General features: G+C 29.2%; 1 protein-coding gene across 1 annotated transcript in view; it reads right to left on the reverse strand.

The window, feature by feature from the left end:
* Positions 1–19,848, reverse strand: part of LOC116773981 (nephrin-like) — a 90,294-nt gene extending 70,446 nt beyond the window's left edge. The window contains exons 1-2 of the mRNA XM_032666582.2: positions 19,678–19,848; positions 13,096–13,269 (exon numbers count right to left, since the gene is read on the reverse strand). Of these exons, the coding sequence (XP_032522473.2) occupies positions 13,096–13,189 (94 nt within the window). The 5' untranslated portion in view covers positions 13,190–13,269; positions 19,678–19,848. The remainder of the gene's footprint in view (positions 1–13,095; positions 13,270–19,677) is intronic.
* Between the last annotated feature and the right edge of the window lie 1,383 nt (positions 19,849–21,231).

A 21,231-nucleotide genomic window follows, 5' to 3' on the forward strand; every position in this document is an offset into this window, starting at 1 on the left:
CATCAGCTACAAAATTTTGGAACACATTCAGGAAGAAGTCTTCTGAAATCTTCATACAGAACACCGAATAGATTGTTCATCAAAATATTTAGTACAACAATAAAACAATTTATATTTAAATGGATAATGGTTGTGGCACTTATAACATATAACAACGTGGAAAGTACAGTTATTTTACTAGTGTTCAGTTCGCTAGGGAATTATACAGGATGTTTGTATAAGTAATATTACTTATTAAATATAATTACGTATATATTAAATTAAATTACTGTATCTATAGAAACATTCACATCGCTAAACAATTTTATATTGAAGACTAGTTTTTACTTACGACTTCGCTCGCAATCCTGAAGAATTCTTAAAACAAAATAAACTCAACTTTTCATTTAACAACATACAGTTTAGATTAAGTTACGTCTTACTAACCAACAGACACTAACATATATTTGTATAAATATAAACATATATATATATATATTTCCATACGTAGGTACGAGCATTATTGGTAACTAACAGATAATAGGTTAGTAGTATTATAGTATATATTCCTCCTATACTTATATATATTTCGAGTTTAGAATATAAAATAAACGACGAGTAACTTTTTTAAACGAAGCAACTTATAGTACCGAAATAAAATAACCAATGTATTTTAGAATTGACTCAGGAAAATGCAAGACTTCAAAACTACGTAAAAATACGAAGAAATCCGCATTCAATAGACAAATATTGTAACATGCCAAAATGGTACTTGTTTTGTGTAACATATAGCTCACAATTGTTTATATTTGTTGTGTGCACAGTGTTACAGCATCGCAAAATGAAACGTACTGATCAAGAAATAGGAGCTAACATCGATTGAAGTAAATTGCACTGTATATTGTTGATTCCTTTATTGCTAGTGCCATAGAACAGCTCAGACGCAGTATACGTTTAAAATAGAAATGATAGCTTAGAAAAATGTATTCATACTTTTACAATTTACGGCATTACCTATATATAAATATAATTATGTCATTTCTGTCATCCATAGAAATAATACAGTAACTTTTTTAAACAATGTCTTCACGTACTTTTTACAACGCAATAATAAAATCATCAATCACTTAAGTTGTTTTTGCGATATAGTAACAAATATCGTCACTAACACTGCACAAGTTCGTACCAACTTTCATTTTATCAGCAGGAGCGAGCTATCCATTCACGTCCAGGATTATCTTTATTTCATTTTCCAGACGTTTGACGACACAATACTAAGGATACAAGTCAGACGCTTTTCTAATATATTACAAGTTCAGTGCCCCACTTATATTTACTAATTTATTTCAGTATAGGAACCGGTAAACATTCCAACACGTAGAAAAAATTATTTTGATAAATATGAAATACCATTGAGACTAATGAAGTGATGCTTCACTAAGCAATGTACAATATACGCTGCATACGTAAATAACTTAAAACTTGAGATATAATAAATATAAAAAAAAAACTTTTGCTAATAGATAATAAAAAAGCTATTTACGAAACGGACTGTATTAAATAACTTTCCAATATTTTTATATCGATTCACGTTTATAAATAAAGCCGTTGTTCGGTCGCTCCGTAATCCGTAATCCGTAATCACGAATATTTAAAGCTTTAAAGCTCTAAAAATATAAATATTCATTTATAATAAAAAACAAAATATTTCGTCACAGCTACGAAATCCACTATTCATAGAAACGTTATTACCAGTTCCCGATAAATATTTTATTAAAATAAATAAAAATATTATTAAAGAGAATACAACGAAATTATATATGTGAAGTTCAGTTACAATCAAAACTAAATATGCTGCTATAATTTAAAGTTAAATAAATAGAGACAAAATAAACAAACTTAGCTCTATCATGAACTCGCTTCTAGGTATTCATTGTGTACTAATGTTTAAATTTTTTTTCGATAACAGAATTACAGATTGATAATTTTGATAATTTAATGTTTTTTTTTTAATAAAAATAGCAAAAGCCTTTTGATACGTTTAAGATAAAATAGTTAGTAAACTTGTATTGGTTAGTCGCAAAATTTATATTAAATCAATGACATTGTATCCGTCATGTTCGTTCAGCTTGCTAGAGGTTTAACTCGGTTGAACTCGGTTCAAGGCTGGTTCAACATAAAAATTAGTATTTATGGTTTATTAGTAATTTAGCAAATACAAAAGTTTTTCTTTCCATCTGCAGTAAGACTGTTCTCTCCACATTAAGCCACAGTGCATAATTTGTTACACAGATTGTAACATTTATAAATGTATACGTGACAACGGATCCTGCCATATGATGCCACAGGCTATTTTTTCCACGAGCTCATCGAACTTAACAGCGAAAAAACCTTAACAATGCTATACGTACAATAAATATATGTATTATCATTTACATAAAGCCCATATGTTTGCACCCAAAATGACACAATAAACGTCATATACAGTATTTCATACAAATTCTTATTCCAATTTTATAACCCGTTTCCAAGCATTGAATATATACGGTCTCCTCATTTCCATGCGATGTTTACTTTGCTCCTTAGCCTTTCATGTTATTGTAAACCTAATATCTAAATATTAAAATTTAAGGAACCGTTTCAACCTAAATAATATTTACCGTGTGGATATTAAATTTATTTATTTTTAATACTTAACATATATATAGTGTTATATTAGTGTATGTAGAGTAAAGTTTAAAAATGAGCAAATGGTATCGGTTCCTATAAATTGTATAAGCTTTAAATGATTTAATACTACAAGCAAAATAACAATTTATTGTCATAGTTATACCGAGCCGTAATGTTTTACAGCCTCCGATCACGAATATATCAGAGTGATAAATTATTTATATATATTTCATCGTAATTGGTTAACAAAACTATAATTTTTATATACTGGCAACATTAAAAACAGTGTAACCAGAGAAGAATTTAAATTATTTTATAAATAAAAATGGTAATACGTCTGAAAATGTGCTGTGGCTTTGCAGTGAAATTGGATCATCATAGAGTATAAAATTTCTTATACTTGTAAATTAAATTGTCCTATACATCAATATTTGGATACCAGTCAAGAACTGATAAGTAATAGCTCCCGTGAGTCCTGATTTCTTTGAGTTATTTTATCATTTCTTATCATTCCTTCTATATTTTTTAAACCAATGGGAATTAAAATTTAACTCGGTTTAAAAGTTTGCGTTAAATTTAACACAACTTTTGGTCCTTTTTGTTAAAATCTATTAGTTTTATATTTGGAGGCAGACCAGCTTATATTTTACGTTTTCATTTCCTTTTTGTAACGCACACGGACGACGTGAAGATGTTTATCGCATAATAAAACAAGGTTTAAGAGAAAAATTATATAAATATATCTTACATTTTCTTTGATATAAAATTTTGGTTGAACATAATCTTAGGTAAGACGAACCTTTTTTTTGTTTTCGTGGGGAAATGCTTAAAGCATACTCTCTTGCTTGGGGAGGAAGAAAACAAGAGGAGTTATGCCGGACTCTCGTCCTGAAAAGGACGCACTACCGTCTAAACCCCCACGGGTGTCCCACGCGTTGCTCTTCTGCTAAGCCACAGGGCTCGCAAAGAGATTCTGGAAATACGACAAGCCTAGACTTGACAAGTAACTGAATAGTTTTCAAGGTAAAGTGATAATTTTATAATACATATATTTTTGTATAAGTGTATTCGTATTACACTGATAAGATCATTTGAATAAATGTGTTTTTAATTATTGTATTTAAATACGCTATTTTTATTAAATTTATAAAAAAGAAATTCGGTGACTGACTCGTTAAGTTGAAATGAAACCTCTTTAAGTTGAAATACAGAAAACTGCGTACATTTATCTTAACTGAATATATCCAATAATTTATAATGATTTAGATTTAAAATATGCTACTTCATTGTATAACAACACTGAGCTTTCTTTTTAAATATGCAAAAGCTAGTCCCGTTTTTATTTCTATTCAATGTAATCATACATTCGTATGTTTTGTTTGACTGATTGAAGTTCAATAACCTTACATTTCTTTTAGAATTTCTTCTACGTCTTAATATACTTTAATTTCATTCATAACCACGTCCCAACATTAATATACGTATAAAATAACATTAGAATTAAAATGTATAGCATCATGACCAACTTACAATACTAACACATATCATATCAAATGTCCTTAAAAGAAGGTTTAAAGAAATTAACTGAACGGTAACAATAAATTAAATTAATTAATAAAGAAATCAGCTGAAACATTAAATTGTTCAGCGCAGCCGTTGCTGAAACGGTTTAAAATCGTGATCGGAATTTACTTTCAGAATTCTATTCTGTCTGCTTCTGAGACGATTCAATCTTATATTTATATTAATATTATAAATGTAGTTATTGAAACGGTTTAAAATATTTTGGAATACAAAAATTATAGTGATATCTATGACTCGCGTGTACTCATCTTTTTATTTGTTTGTCATAGTTTTATATCATGACTTTCATCTCGTCTATGTCATCCCCATTATGTAGTTATAATATAATAAAAAAACGCTTAGTATCCAAAAACCTAGTTTTATTCAGAAAATCTAAAATTCACTTTCATCCACCTCGTAATACAAGCATCGAATTCCCAACAGATAATAAACTTAATTAATAACACCAGTCGAACGGCGGCAAACTAGCGATGATAATCCATTATGACTTATGATCTTATTTCCCAGGAGATTGAAATAACTACAGATTCACGTATATTCTGTAAATGTAGCGTATAATATTAACTTATATTCTTATTCGACGCCGCATTCAGAAGGCTGTATGAATATTTAAAAAGCCTTCGGGGGCTGTGGACGGACAAAATAGACGTTTATTTACGAGTCGTCTGGAAGCAAATCGTTCTATGTTACCTTAAGCTTAACAGATTTATGAAAAATACTGATTATGCTAACACTGACTAAGAGTTTATAAGTTACCGACTGTGATGCCACTGATACTTAGATAACCGTACATTGCTGGAATAGGTTTAAGGGGTTATGTCCCTCATATATAATAAATCTGATGAAATATAATATATTATTTATCTACAGTTCTTAAAAATATAAGCGTTTTTCTGTTTGTCGGCTTATTTTTTGTTAATACATATAACATTTACCATTTTTTTATATATATATACAATTATTATTATAGAGCTCTGGGAGGCGAGACAAGACGCGAGGCGTGTCGCAAGCGACTATTTACACTCTCGCCTTGTGCTTCCCCTCGTACGCGAGTGTAAATCTACTATTACGCAGTCGTAAGTCCTAACTGTCTTAACAAATTTCGCCAAATTTTATCTATAACAAAAATCGATATAACACATATCGCACTTTAAACCGAGTACATAAAGTAAAGTTTCCTATGAAATAAATGTAATAAAATGAAATAAGTTCAGATGTAAATATGAAAATTTATTTAAATTGTATTGCATGTACAAATGACTCAAAAATATATTTATGAACAAAAATGAATTTCCCCAAAGTTGAAACCGTCAGTTATCTAACAATATTATTATTTAAAATACACTGAGAGATCCATTCAATTTTAAATCTTTTTTGGTTAATGTCAATTGATTTAACTGAATTTTTATTAATTAAACATGAAAGTGTTTATGATTTTATACGTAAAAACCATTGGTTTAGTCTTACTACAACATTCGGTGTGTGACAATATATATATAAAAAATCTCTAAAGAATTTTTTAGACAATAATTAAATCAAAATAACTTTTTTATTCGGTTACTTATCGTCTATAAAACTCTTAATATTATACAGTATAATAACAAAATTAATGAGATCTGTTGGATTGAAATAAAAATATTATTGAACAATAATCAAGAGTTTTTTGTTTGGTTACTATATACTATATTTGGAGGAATACCTTTTATTTACGTTACTAATAAATATGGATGGTTGGTTAAAGTTATCGAGTGTCACCTACATAACCACCTGTGCAAAAGCTGTCTTAACAATGACTTTTGGTTGGTATAAATAGAGGCGAGGGTACGGGTTACAGATAGTCTCGCTCGAGCCATTGCAGGGTACGAACCTCTTCGAAGTAAGGTATTCGTCAAATCGTCTGAGGTTACCTTCAAGACTCTGATCTGAGATCCTGACGACATTCAAGAATAGTCATTGGTGACGTCACTCTCTTAAAATAACGACAAACTGCTTTCTAACTCCGACATATATATATTTAAAGATTCTTCGATACTTTCGAAAACGATTTTTCATTAAACTATGTCTTTTAAGAAATAAAAAGGCATCACTAAGGTGGATAAAAATGTCCAAATAAAAATTTGAAGTCATTAAAGTTAACGCGTCAATTCAGTGACCATTGCTGTTTAGCTAGCAGCTTTCACTCATCTTTTATCATCATTATATTTAAGCCTTAAAGAAAACGATTTGAATATTTAAAGAAGAATCGAATTTATAGTTTTTGTTTGAAATATCAATACTATTAAAACGAATAATTTCTTTCAAAATTTCAAGGTTACCTTATAATATATTAGATTGCGATTACGTTGATCTTTCTTAATAAACTTATCTGGGACGAGTTACGATTAACATATTAATAGGTTCGTCGTAATTTTCCCACATTTTCAAACGAAGTCAATGTGTTCTTCCAAAAATTTCCATAACAGGAAAAAAAAAATTCCTTTGACAGCTCCTGCTGAAAGAAAAACTATGAACAAAAATGAAACATCATTGTGAATACAAAGGTTAGCATAGTGCACTACTTCGGCTGTACTTAGTACATGAATATGTGTGGCAATACAATACTGGCGAGGAGACCAGGACATGATTTATTTGTATCAAGAATTTGATCAGGAGTTCTTAATTAATTTGAAGGATTATTATTAGGTGTGAGTTAGCAGGCGATGATGTAAGAATATAAAGCTTGTAATCCATAAAATTTCACAGAAGTTATGTGTTTTATATCAACCCAACTCTTACATTTAGGGACAGATAAAGCAAAACACGATATTAAATATTTGTACAGCTTATTTTCCTTTTCAATTTCTCGTATTTACTGATAACCGATCCCAAGGCGGAGGCTTAGACGAAATCAGATTACGGAGATTAGAAATTCCGTCAAATTTTGAGTACGAATGCTGATCACGGATTTACTTAATCCCCGCAACAAAGGCTGCGATAAACAATTTTATGTTCAACGCGCCTTCTTTTTTAATTCCTCGCCAATTGTAACAAATCTTTATTAAATTCCTCCAAAAATTAATGATGTGTAACATTGTTTTTTTCGCTGTTTATGAACAGGAAATAACATATGCAAAGTGCGTGAATATGAATATTGTTATAGGAAAACAATGTAAGTGAGGCCTCTCCTGATATATTTTCATGACATTTAACTTTTCTCGCATATAATACAGTTTTTAAGAAACGCGTACATGTTGCATCCCTCGTATCTCCTCGCTCTCAGTTAAGTTACTACAATAAAAGCGAGGCAAGGCAGATTATTTAAGAAGTAAATTATTGAATTTAAACCGATATATTTGAATAGCTATTATAATTTAGATCTCATTTTTTCTCTTACCTGTACACTATTTGTCTTAGCTGTATTGTCATAAATATTTTTATTCAATGTCAATTAATACAGCATTATTATTTCCTTTTTGTAAATAATTATGATATTTTCAAAACTTACTATGTTTGAGAATGATAAGTTAAAAGTACAATAAGATTATATTATGCCGTGTTAAAATATGTCGCCGGAAAAACTGAGGACAACAACTTACAAAACTCCGGTTAAAGAACATAAAGGAAATGTTGAGAGAACTGTGTATAAAATAAAAATTGTATAAATGATCCAGCAATTCTCATGCGCTGTAGAAATGAGGTGAGTAAGAAATGTGAAAATGACTCACAATTGCCTTTTTCAAAGACCCTAAGTGAAGATTTTATAAGAAAAGGTACTTACAGAGCTTACGTTACAAAAAATAACACACCATTCTCCAAGTGTGTGTTCATATAATTGATATAGTTACATTTTCTAAAAGAAGCAGTTTTACTTTAAAAGTAGAAATTTTCTCTCAGAACCTATTATAAAATTGGTATTATTTTAGTTCGATGACATTGTTCTTAAATTAAAATCGTCGATCTGTCTGTTACTCTTGAATTTTAAAATTAGAATATATTTTTTTTTATGAAGATATACGAGCTGGAACAGATCCACATTGATGTGATAAAATTATCTTTAATATATGGCATGAAAGACATTCTAAAACAAACTTTTTCATTTGTAATATAATAATTACAAATCAGATTATTCCCAATGGCAGAGAATATCTTAATTGATGGATCTAAAATATTTATATAATTTAATCAAAACGTTCTTACAAGTTAAAAATATTATCACCTAACGTTGTGACTATTTTGAAATATGGTCAGACAATATTATTGGTAGCGGATTTTTACAAACATACATAACATAGTCATATTGCCACCTTCATTCTCTTCTAATAAATTATTATCTTAAAATAATAAGAAATCCATGTATAGATGATAGTAATTGGAAAGGTTATTACAACGAAATAAATAATATCCGATCGAATAAAATATGTATATAAATACGGTAGACGTACAGAATGTGCAGCCGTCTGCGTGTTTGTTCATACATATCATACCTATAAAGCCAATTTCAAATAAATATGTTATTTAGAACCTCAAATTTTATCAAAAAGTGCCCGTGTAAAATGTAGTAAAGAAACAAGGATAATATAATGTGATTCTTTTCTGAATAAATCCATTGAATATGATAAATCTTTCAGTGCAAGCTTACAATCGAGTTACTGCAATTAAATAAACCCGAGGCCCTGTCAAAATATCGAGTAAATTGATTTGGACACAAAGGTCCATCCTGGGACCTTATTTGACACGACACGTAAATACAAATCTCATATATTGGGTTAACTTCAACTAATTCCCTGCGGACCTCAAAAATTCATACAAGCCTTCGAACGCGTCCAATAAAAATAAGTCAAAGAGATAAGTAACGTTTGGATATATCTAAGGCTCTTGAGGTTTGACTTCATAACTTGAACTGAATTAACTTCACAAATATATCATGTTTGTCAACTCGTGTACAGGTTCACAGATTTGTGGAAAAACCGGCGAGTTTTAATAAAAGATTAAATGTATAAATATCAAATATATATTTTTAAATCCTAAAAAACAATAAAAATATTATGGATATTTCGCTGTAATCGATCTAATGTCAAAATATAATTAATCTTAAAAAGGGCGTGTGTTTTTTTTTTGAAATTGCGAGAACGTTTTTTTTTTTGTTCTTCACTTTTAGAGTATAGATTTATCTTAACTTTATCAAACTTTTGCTCAACATTTATTCACTAGAAGGAGTTTTAAAAGATTTCTAACACGTGAAGATTGGTTGTCAAAAAACATAGTTTTTGGTTACTTTACTATTCTTGTCACGAAAATATCTATTTGAAATCATTTTCATACAAAATCCTTTAATATTTTATGTAAACATAAGCTACTATGTTATGTTAGTAACTTAACTATTAAAAAATTATATATATTACTTTCTAAAGTTATAAATGACAGAGTTTTACGTACATACATATGTTGGCATTTTATGTACGCGTATTTCACTGGCATTCTTGTTTGGCAAAACATACAATCTCTTCAAACTATATACAGTTAAATAAAATGATTTCATTAAATTATATTTACAATGTTATTAAGGTTTCGTATCTTTCTTTAGAATATAAAAATAAAATAAATATTCGTTATTTTCACGAACCATGAATCCTATTATATCCTAAATCCTACTTCGTAAAGTTCTAAAATAATTTTTTTATAAAATTTCATACAAAAATTTTAAATGCGTCCCAACATAATCGGGTTAAAAGTGGTTTTTGCTCTTAAAAGCTAAATCTGCGGAAATCAACTAACGCTGAGGGTGCATCGCGTAATTTTCAATCAACCAACAGATGTAGAGCCGAGTGCACACTGATATAAAAACCAAATCAAATAAAAACCATTATGCCAGTAACGCGTACACTAAAATGTATTTGTAAGCTTATGTGGTTATAATAAGGAATGCATTGCAAATCATTTTATAAAAATTAAAAAATGGCCATAAAATAGCAATGAATTCTTGACGAGCTTGAACTCTTAAAATATCTTAAATTAAACATTATAAGCGAACGGAAAGAATAGCTTTCTTCTTCTGATCGCCGCTTAGTGTGAACCAAGCCTTATTTTTAATCCAAGTCACTGTGGCGCATAATGTTTAATATGCTAAAAACTATTACAGGTCCCACTGAAAGTTTTTAGGTAAAAAATATATTATATGATATGAGGTTAGTTGGTAAAAAATAACCTTAAAAAGACGGTGTTTTTACAGTAGTACCTCTCCGGTGACGCTGCCAAAAATAATAAAACTCATAGCAAAAGTCGAGTCGAAATAAAATTGGCATCTCCAGACAGTTCATATGGTGAAGACAATTTTCTATTATTTTAGTACAGCCTGGCGTTTGCTGATAGTTATTAGGCCATTATAACGCAAAGAGGTTTTATATAAGATATATATTTTTAAGTACATTGAAACTGTTCTAACTAAAATCAATTCTATATTATATATATCCAACTTCACTTTCTTAATTTATATGAAAACAATACTTATAAATAAACTCATATATTTCTCGTGTGTGTCTTAACGTCGAATCCTTCTAACAATTCACTTAAATAATAAATAAAAGTAACTTTGTATGTTTGTTTGTTTCTTACTTTAAAATTCAAGAAATTCGACACCAGACATCAAAGAACAAAAATATATATTAATCTTTTCATAATTTCGAGGGTATCTGGAACATACGTACATACATATATGTATATATATATATGCTAAAATTAGCATTCTTCGTTTTAATGTATATAACTATAGTCTTAAAAAATCTAGTTATATAGATATATATAGTTCTAAAGTAATTTTATATAACAATAAAATATTTAATAAATCTAAACAAAGCCTCGTCCGAAGCTGGAATATAATTTAATAATGAAAAATGAATGTCAGGATTACAAAGTTGCTTTGGTAATTAAACTGCTGTTTTGTGAATGTTACAAATTATTAATTTATAGGATACTTTGACATCAATTTGGATTACGCTTCAAACTTGTAAAACGAATGGCTTCTTATATTAAATATAATAGAATAATACAAAAAAGTAAATTTTGTCATGTATCGAAATTGATCTTAAAGAAGTCTCGATCGTTGTGTTCCTTCGATAGTATATAGTAATTACTTAATCATTATGAAATCTTGAGTTTTTAATTATTTGTGATAGTACGCTATGTTGTATGAGTTAATATAATTGGCCTTTCCTTGAAACTATTTATAAAAACGTAAGACTTGCGGTACCACGTTATCGTAATCCTGGGCAAAAACTAACTTACATCAGGAACATATGGAAAAAGGTTTCAAAATTTAAATGAAACTAATATTCTTCGAATTTATACGCGTATCTTATAACCTAGTAGGTTCCTTTCAAATTTGGTTAGGTAGGGAGAGGAGCATGGACAGTAGAGGTGAGCGTTGGATAACGTGCGTTGGATAAGGGCTCCTTAAACCTACACCTGGGTCGCAAGTCCCGGGCACTGTTGAAGCTCCTCTCCCTGCAACGCGATGGACCCGACACCCGCAAGGTGAATCCATAGAATGCTAAGAGGTTTCGTCTCGTCTTTTTAAAACTACATGCTCCCAACGTTTCGATTACTTTGCAGCATCCGTGATCACGGGCATACGAGGTCTCGTCTATTCGAAATATTAGTTTCATTTAAATGAATACTCGCTAAGGTTTTAGATCTCATTAAGTTTCATAATTAGTAAACAACAGAATTTTATTTAATTTCAAATAATAAGCTCATAGCTTGTTTCAGCTCAGCGTTATCGAATAAAGTTAATTTCACCAAAATTATAACAACAATTTAACTTATAACATAATAACTATTGATTTCTTCGTTACATTACAACGCGAAAATTACCAAAAAGGTTTTAATGTCATTCTGTATATTTGCTGTCACTGACATATGATACCTTTGTTCTCGAGATACCGCGAATGATAATTTGGACAGCACATAACACGAACTGTAGATTTTAGTTACAGAAACAACGTTTTTGTTCTCACACAGCTCAAAAACAAGGACGTACCGTTTGTTAGTGTAACAAATATTAAGATTTATAACCGAGATTAACTTTGTACAGCGATAGTAAAGTCGAAAGTTTAAAATTTACAAAGTTTATTAACAGTTATTTTTGCTTCGTTTATTAAATTCTTACAGTTCCCGAGTCGTAAAACGCCGAGCACTAAAACGTTGACATTAAAGTTCAAAAATATTTTTAAGTTTACTAATACATCATAATTTTAAACGGAGGCAAACGTTATTTGGGTTTCTATGTAAAGAAGACGATACTATAATATTTTATATAAACAGGAAAATATTTTCTTAAAGTTCAAGTTAGGTACAATTTAATTGTGTTTTAAGATATGTAAAAAAAATAATATTTAAATATATTAATATAGAAACTGTTGTAAATATTTAATAGTCTGATTGAATTAATAAAACTTCCAATTAGTGTTTCAAAAATAAACTAATTCAAACAAATAAAAGAAAAAAGTATCCTGTTACAAAAGTTTTAAAATTTCAATCAAATATAATTCCCATTTAATAAAAAGTTAAAAATTAAATCGAAATTACTATGTTGAAATATCCAACTCGCTGAAACGTGAAAACGAATCCCAGCAATTGGCTTAAAGTGTCGAAAGTGCACCATCTTAAAATGACTAGGTATTTAGAGAAAGTCTACTTGGAATTACAATTTAATTTTATATTTTACGTTGCTTTTATGAATTTTTTAAATGGTATCTCATACATATAAAATATTTTTGATCATTTAAAAACGCCAATTGGTCAATTACTTTGTGTCTAAATTTAAGCGTTTTGTATAAAACATTCATGTGGATATTTTAATTATTTATTAAGAAATTAGATTCGAACCCAGATCTTCCGTGTCCCGTGCCAAGTGGCCCAAGGTGAAGTCGATAAGAAGCAGCAGTAACACGAACACTTTCCCGCCAAAACCATTCGCCATCTTGTTCACATTAGCGCCGCCATTTTGTTAAATATTAACATATCTCCTACAGATACCTTTCAGCATCATTAAAAATATATCTGAAACAAAAAGAATGTATTCTTTTAATATTTTAAGTAAGAAAAGGTAACATTCAAAATTGTTTTGGTCTTAATCGCTTTGAGATAAGTGTGCTGGATGTTAGAAAAAAAGATCCTATCTAAGAAATATCATCAAATTAACGAGAGCTCCCGTGGCGAGGAATGTGGGACGGAGATAAAAATCTCCACGATTTTTATGGTTAGCGTTTAGGTTGTAAAGACAAAGAAACTGTAATTTTGAAATGAAATCAGGATAAGAGAAATTAAAGTAAAAAAAGGGATTCCGTCTCAACTTTCCATCATCCTCTTAACATTATCTCGACATCAATCTAGGCTCCGACAGAATCTTGGCCATGTTACAAGTTGGGCTTAGGTTTTAAGATTGTTTCAGCGTGGTCTGAGATTTGATAACACTCGATGTATATCATTTGAAGTTAAGAGAAGTTAAATCTAGGATGTTTCAGTATAAAATTACATAAATGAATAATCAAATTTTCTATAAAACAATCGAATAATAAAACCCAATGCACGATTGTGCAAAAGCGGTACCGTCCGAAAGATTAACGTACGAAGAGGCAAACACGTAAATATATGTTAATGTGGACTATCAGCTTCGGACAGGCGGTTGTATTTGCATTGTATTGAACGTGCGCCTCACTGACAGCGTTTATTGCTTTCTATTTGTTGAAATAAATAACTGAGAATCTAAATACAGAGTCACTCAATGTATCTAACGTTGGATTTATATTACGTACAAATTGATACCAAAAAATAATACGTAATTGGTCTAATCAATCATAAAGTATATATATTTTTCGATACTTTTAACAAATTTTATATTATAAGGAAAAAATCGGAGGAAGAAAAAAAAATCCAAATAATTTTATAATATCACATAAAATTAAAAAATAATTACTTTACTTATTAAAAATCTTTGTTTAGCGAGGTTATTATTAAGTGTGAATATAATGTTTGTAATTATTTTTTAAATATTATTGTGGATATTCTAATAGTTTTGAAACTAATGTTTACTGCTAGGTTCACAACAGTAACTCTCCTGGTAAGCGGTAGTCGAACTATTTTTAAACAAGATTATTTAGTTTCTTGTTTATCATAAACGCTTTGTAGTGTCTTTCTTTCTTTCTTTTATATATCAGGGAACTATCAATGAAACCGCGAAACTATTATTAAATTTCTATCATTGTTTTAATACACAAAAATATTAATCTTCTCAAATGATATTCTCGAAATGTAGTCTTAAATTAAATTCAAATACAACACTATTTACTCATTAAAATAGATCAAAGAGCAAATTCTGAAAATAACTGTCTTAGAACTATTTAACGTTTGTCAGAAATAAAAATTTTGGACATGGAATAAAAAATTCAGACACTCATGTTAGGAATTCGATTTTTTTATTATATCAACGTAATGATTTATTTTGAAAAAAAAAAAATTATTTAATCTAAAAGTAATAAACACTGTAATTTTAATATTAATGCGTAAAAGCTTTTAATGTCTTGATATATAAACACTGGGTGTTCTGTAAAATCCTTAATATGCACATTACGTATGATAAGCAATATGGCGACCACTACAAGTTCATAAAAACACGCCACCCATCACACTCCCATCTTCCCCAGGGATCGCTTTATGTGGTCAATAAAATATTAATGGAGCCATCAAATAGTTGCTTAACTATTTCACTTCGCTGTAATATATTTGAGTAAATATATTATTAAGAAGTTACGCTATTGCTTTTATAAAATAGGTACAGGCTATTCATTTACCATAATTATATTGTTAATAGCTTTTCAGTAAATGTCATAAAGAATTTATAGTTGTCTATGAAATTTCAAAGAGGTCTTTTTATTGGGACCTATATACTTACTGATGATTATTTTATTTCTTATACTAAGGCTTTCTTTTTGAGACGATTGAACTATTGAAAATTAATCTTTTTTTTAATACAGTGAACCAAAATACGATACGTACGTATTATAACCTAATAATGATGGAATTCGCTTTGTAACATTATACTATATATAAGCATTTAAATGTTTTTATATATTATTAAATTTATATCCATTCAAGATGTTAAATAGTAAGAAATTTAATAATGTAATATATATAATATCCCACCCGCTACATTTGACACCACGCCTTTGCATGCCATATCTCCCGCCGGTTCATTCCGCAGAGGGAGGTCAATAGTTTTTTTTTTTGCACCACAACGGTTTGTACTGAAACTGATGAAGGTACATTTATTTATTTCCACAACAAAAGATATTCGCGTCGAAAACTTGAACAGCTGTAATAAAAGAGCTTTATTAACAATTTATACCCGTTCTGTGTTACTGAATTTCGTTTTTATATTTTAATATCTCCGCCCATTCGTCCAATATTCAAAAAAAAAAAGGTTTTAATGATTCCAATGTTGCATTGTTAGCATTAACAAAGTACTTAAAGTTAAACCATACATATATGTATATATAATCTACCCTTAATAATCCTTTAATCTTAACTTAGTTATCCTCTTTAGTCATAGACTTTTTAACACGTGGCTAAAGAGGCGGTTGTTTAAAAAAAAAATTAAATTTTCACGGATCTCAAACATAGTTGAATATATGTATGTAAAACTTACTGGGCACTTTGTATATACTAATATTTCCTTGGTACTGATATGAAATTTCATTATACGAAACATATTGACTAAAGGATATGGGCGTGTTAGTTGGTTTGTCTTTATTGACGCGTTGATGGCGCCATATTGGTATCAGATGAATTGAAAAACAAGATTTTACATACAGACGGAGATATTGAAAAATAATAAAAGTACATTTTGTCACTTTTATGTATTTGATTGTATATATATTAACAGGTTTTTTTTTTTGGGAATAAGTTAGAACAAGATATTCTTTATAATTGAGTTAAAATAGTTTTGAAATCATTTGAATATTTATCGAAAGGAAATTCCTTATAAATTATCTAAACCGACTTCGTTTAAAACAAAAAGTTCAGTAATTTTTTTTTATATATTTTAATACGCAAATAATTATTATTTATATATATAATTGTGTTCGCTATAATTAAAATAACTGTTTCCTTCAATTATTTTGCGACTATTTACGTGAAAGTAAAAAAACATAATTGTCTAAGTCATGTTTGACTGAAAAGATATATGGAACGACTAATTAGATTTTGATGAGACTTTTAGTATACAATAGAGGATTTTAGGAGCTACAATTGTGTTAAATTCATTCACACAACGACCCTCGTAACCGGAAAACAACCTACACGTCCCGTCCCGCTTTAAACGCTAAATAATAAACAAATGTCCTTCATAAATCTTTTAATTCCTTCAAAAATTACGTTTCAAGTGGCACATTTGCTATTGTAATTTATAAACCTTTTAACCAGACAGCAGATATCCCTCGAGTCATAAATATAAACCATTATTCATAATGCTCACCGAAAAATCTGAACGACAATATATTTTAGGATCTTTGTTGAAAGCCAATGAATGTTATACTAATATGAATCTAATTTTTCTATTATGTAAATAGTTATTATTATTTTGTATAATATTATGAACGTAAGATGAGTAAGTGTAAGTAATTTTCAACCCCCACACATACGAATCCATGTTTTAATCCCGTAATACAGATTTTAAAACATATTGGAAAAAAGCTTCTACCGATTTCATTACATATAATTGTAGGAATTTAACAATCTATTAAAATATCGATCGGAAGATAACGAATGCTTTAAATATATAAATATTTTATTTAAAACTTATATAAGCTTTAAATTTCTTCTTTAGAGTTTTACGAATCTCGTTCCAGATGTCGAGCAACAGACGTTGGAAGTTGGAAGTGAAGTATCTGATATTTTGTTAATTTTTCAATTATAAACAATTCCATGATAATAGAAATATAACCTTAATAATATGTATGTAAGGTTTAAACTTAAATACTCATTAGTTATTGACTGCTTAGTTCTTTCGAATCAATTAAAATCAATTCGAAATTTAAATTAGAAAAATTTTAAACGCATGCGTTTTGCGATCACACAAAAACTTTCCCTATCACAGAGACGAAGCTTTTTTCATAGCCGTTTTCCTTCATTTAAAATAATTGATAATATTCTGGATCAGAGAAATGCGTTTGTTAAATCAACTAATGAAATAACATTGTTCTGTAAAGAACAAAAGAATAATAAAATTAATTAAAGCAGAAAACATGGAATTTAATTTAGTTATCATATTTTGTTATTATTGTTAAAAGCTTCTTTTTTAATACTTTTGCTGTAAACCTAAGTGAATGTAAGCTGTTGTGTGTTTACAAATACTTCTACACAAGGTGTTGCTACTATATTATATTCTTATTTACTTTTAAGAAAAATATAATTAAAAAACGAGGATATAAATTGGAATTTCAGTGGAGTTTCATTTATAGGACAAAAGTCTATATGCTATATTCTTACAGATCAGTCCTTATACGCAAATGGATCTCATGAATTAAAGATTCCATTAGCAAGTAATTGTCTTTCATTCAGGTTTGCTCGCACCGACGTTACGGTTTAAAAGCCCCCCGTAAATTCGAAAACAAACGCCGCAATTGACATTCCACTTTCCAACGAGAACTCGCTTCACGACAACTCACTATTCTCAGATGAAACTTAACAGAGACTTGTTGGTTCATGTGTCCAAACTAAACACTGAGAGAATTAAGTTTTTGTTACCTCGTAACGATAATTTGGTTGAAAGTATTTATTTATTTGGACGAGTTTTTTATTAGGTCCCTACTAATATTATAAATGCAAAAGTAACTTTGTCCGTTTGCTATCTTCTCGCGCTTTAACCACTTAACCGATTTTGATGAAATTTAGTATAGAGATAGACGGAACCCTGGAGAAGGACATAAGCTATCTTATAACACGATCCTGAAACCCGATCTCAAAACTTCGGTTTGGCTTTAGTGATAGTGCTGTTATTTTTATTTAACTTTTATCGCGATCCCGATCTCAATGACAATTCCAATCATGATCCCAACCCTAGGACCACCATGAAGCGCAGTTGTGTTCAGGGGCAGTACTGGCACATAACAATTGATGTCCACGCGGTTGGAGCCGCGGGCAAAAACTAGTTTATAAATAAAAATTACGGAGAATAATTCAACGAAATCAGGGAAACATAAAATAACAAAACATTTTTAATGCATCTCGGAACTTTTAAGCAGCAATTTCTCGCTTCAACATTTGGCATCCGTCCATATACATGCTATTAGCTTGCAAATATACAAAAATAAAATAATTATATTCCTACTTATATTATCTATAAAAATCTTTATCATTTCATATTAATCTAAGGTAACCTATTAAATAGTATCCCATTTTAGAATATAAAAGACGTTGGAAAAATCAAAAATTTTAAGAGAAATATTTATCAAATACTGATAAGATAACCTGAAGCTGTTATGACGAATATAAACTAGAGATTTATTCCACGAAGATTTCCTCCCGTGTCTTTCTCGATTTTATCTCTGATTCAGTAGAATTTTTGAAATAACATTTGGTATTTAAACTGATTATACTCATAACCGCGAAGATTATAACTTTAGGTGAAACTGGAAGACAATTTTTTTGAAAGAGACACGTAAATCATTTGTAAAATCTATGCAATATTAATAAACAGAATTTTCTATCCAACGTCCTCTAAAAAACGAGACATATTCCAACAATAAGCTGTATGGCAATTAAAATGTTAATGATAATTTAAATCTAACAGATAAAGTTTTATACCTGAGTTTATTAGCCATATATTAAGAATAATGTCGGATGATATTCATACATGTATTATTTATAGCCGCTAGATAAATTATTTAAATTAACGGCGGAATAAACCCCCCGGTGTTACAGCGTATGTGTAATAACGTACAAGTAATAAGATATGATATTAATTATTTGACTTTTGTAATTCATATAAAAATATATGTTTCTAAGCGAGCTGAAAATTTTATTCGATATTCCGTAAGATTTCGAAGCTTTTCCGGTTTCAGGATTAATTTCAAATAAATCGTTTGGTTTTGTGTAAATAACGCTTCGTCGATTCAAAATCATAGAAATAGTACAAAAAATATGAGCGCAGTTCAAAATATGTTTTGATTTTTTTTTTTTTAATAATAGTTTAAATTTGTTTTATATGTTTTCATAATCTCCTATGACTGAAAACAATATTTTATTCCGGTTTATACAAAATCAGTTATTTTTAAAATTAAAAAAAATATATAACAATATTATACTAGAAAATATATATCGAATTATTAAAAAAGCATACTCGATACAAATAACAAATATTAACGTAAAAATTTGTTACTATGAAAATTATTAAAATAACTAAATCCTTACCTAAAAGCAATCCAAGCTCACCAAACCATAACTGAACTAAATTATTTTTAAGTTCATTAAATAATCTTTCAACCAAAACAATTGCAATTGAAAGTTTAACACAATCAAAAAGTTTTATCACGTTCGCGATCTGCAAGTTCACATCAGCGAGACACGTCTGTCTCAAACAGAATCCCGATGCCAACTAAAATGGAATAAATTTCACCTCTGTAACCCGTAGTATTACCCGACCAAATAACGTGGAACTACGAAAGCTGGTTTGGAAGAAAATTTTCAGGATGTTTTCAAATTTGTCGCATAACACGACTTTCATGGTGAGATTGCAGTCAATGCAATGACTCGCTCGTTAGTACACGAAGCAAACAGGCTTTTGATTTTTTGTTAACGCCTCATAAGGCTCTAGTCATTTACACTGGGTGTAAGCTTTCAAAGGAGCAATGGGAGGGAAATTCTGGGAAATGCTAAGCGGAACCTTTTTACTTTACGTATAGAAAGCATAAAATAAATAAAAAATACTTGCATTAAATATAATTTTCTTCATGACGTAGAGACATTTCCAATTTTGAAGGTATATTCCTGTTGAATTTTTAGTTTTAAGATTCCGAGGTTAAAATCAGACTCAAAAATATTTAAACATTTACTTTGACCATACAGTTACGAAGCACTTTGGAATTCAAACAAATGCTTTCACAGCCGACATCTGAAGTTGTATTCAGATAATATTTTTCGCAATAATTTTTTATGTACGTTTGTGTTCCGCCGTATATCGTGCTATCACCAAAATATTGTGCACTCTATTTTTCGATCCATTTACTTAAAAAGTATTTTCATTGTAATTAGAATTCATGAAACAGAATATAATAGTAACAGTATTGCGGTTTTTTCAGTGATAATAAAATCTGTTTCATAGAGGAAGGATTTATATATTTTATTACTGAATTCTTTCTTGTTTTTGTCCAATCTTTTTCTATTCTGAATTGTAATCAGATTTATATTGAGTGGATTGATGAAAAATATATATATATCTGATGTATATAAGAATATAATATAAAAGAAATATAGCTGTTCTGACTTTGTAATTGACAATTTAAAACTATTAGGTCCAATGATTACTTCAAACAGAAAAATCTTAACGGAATACAAGTAACATATTTTTTTATTTCCTGTGATTCAATTGATTTGTAAAAAAAATTTACCTAATATAACAAAATTCAAAGTAGAAATTTTCCTGAAGGAAAAACCATTTGTTTTTGTACAAGTATCTACGTATGATAATCGCCTTGTATATATCTTTTTATACCAAAAAGAAGACTTAAATTTATAATAACATAGAATGAATTATAAATTTTACAGGTCAATAGTTTTATAAATGACAAATCATTTCATCTAACTGTACTTTCGAGGTTTACCAGGCACAGTCGACCGTAGGCTGACGTACTATAGTCTATGCAAATGCCGATATTGATTTTAAATAAAACGTAACTCGTACCTAACATTTATTACTGTGAGAAAAATATTAAAAAAGGCAATTAAATTCTGTTTAACTATAAATTG

This window comes from Danaus plexippus, chromosome 20 (genome assembly GCF_018135715.1).
Source record: "Danaus plexippus chromosome 20, MEX_DaPlex, whole genome shotgun sequence".
Lineage (NCBI taxonomy): Eukaryota > Metazoa > Arthropoda > Insecta > Lepidoptera > Nymphalidae > Danaus > Danaus plexippus.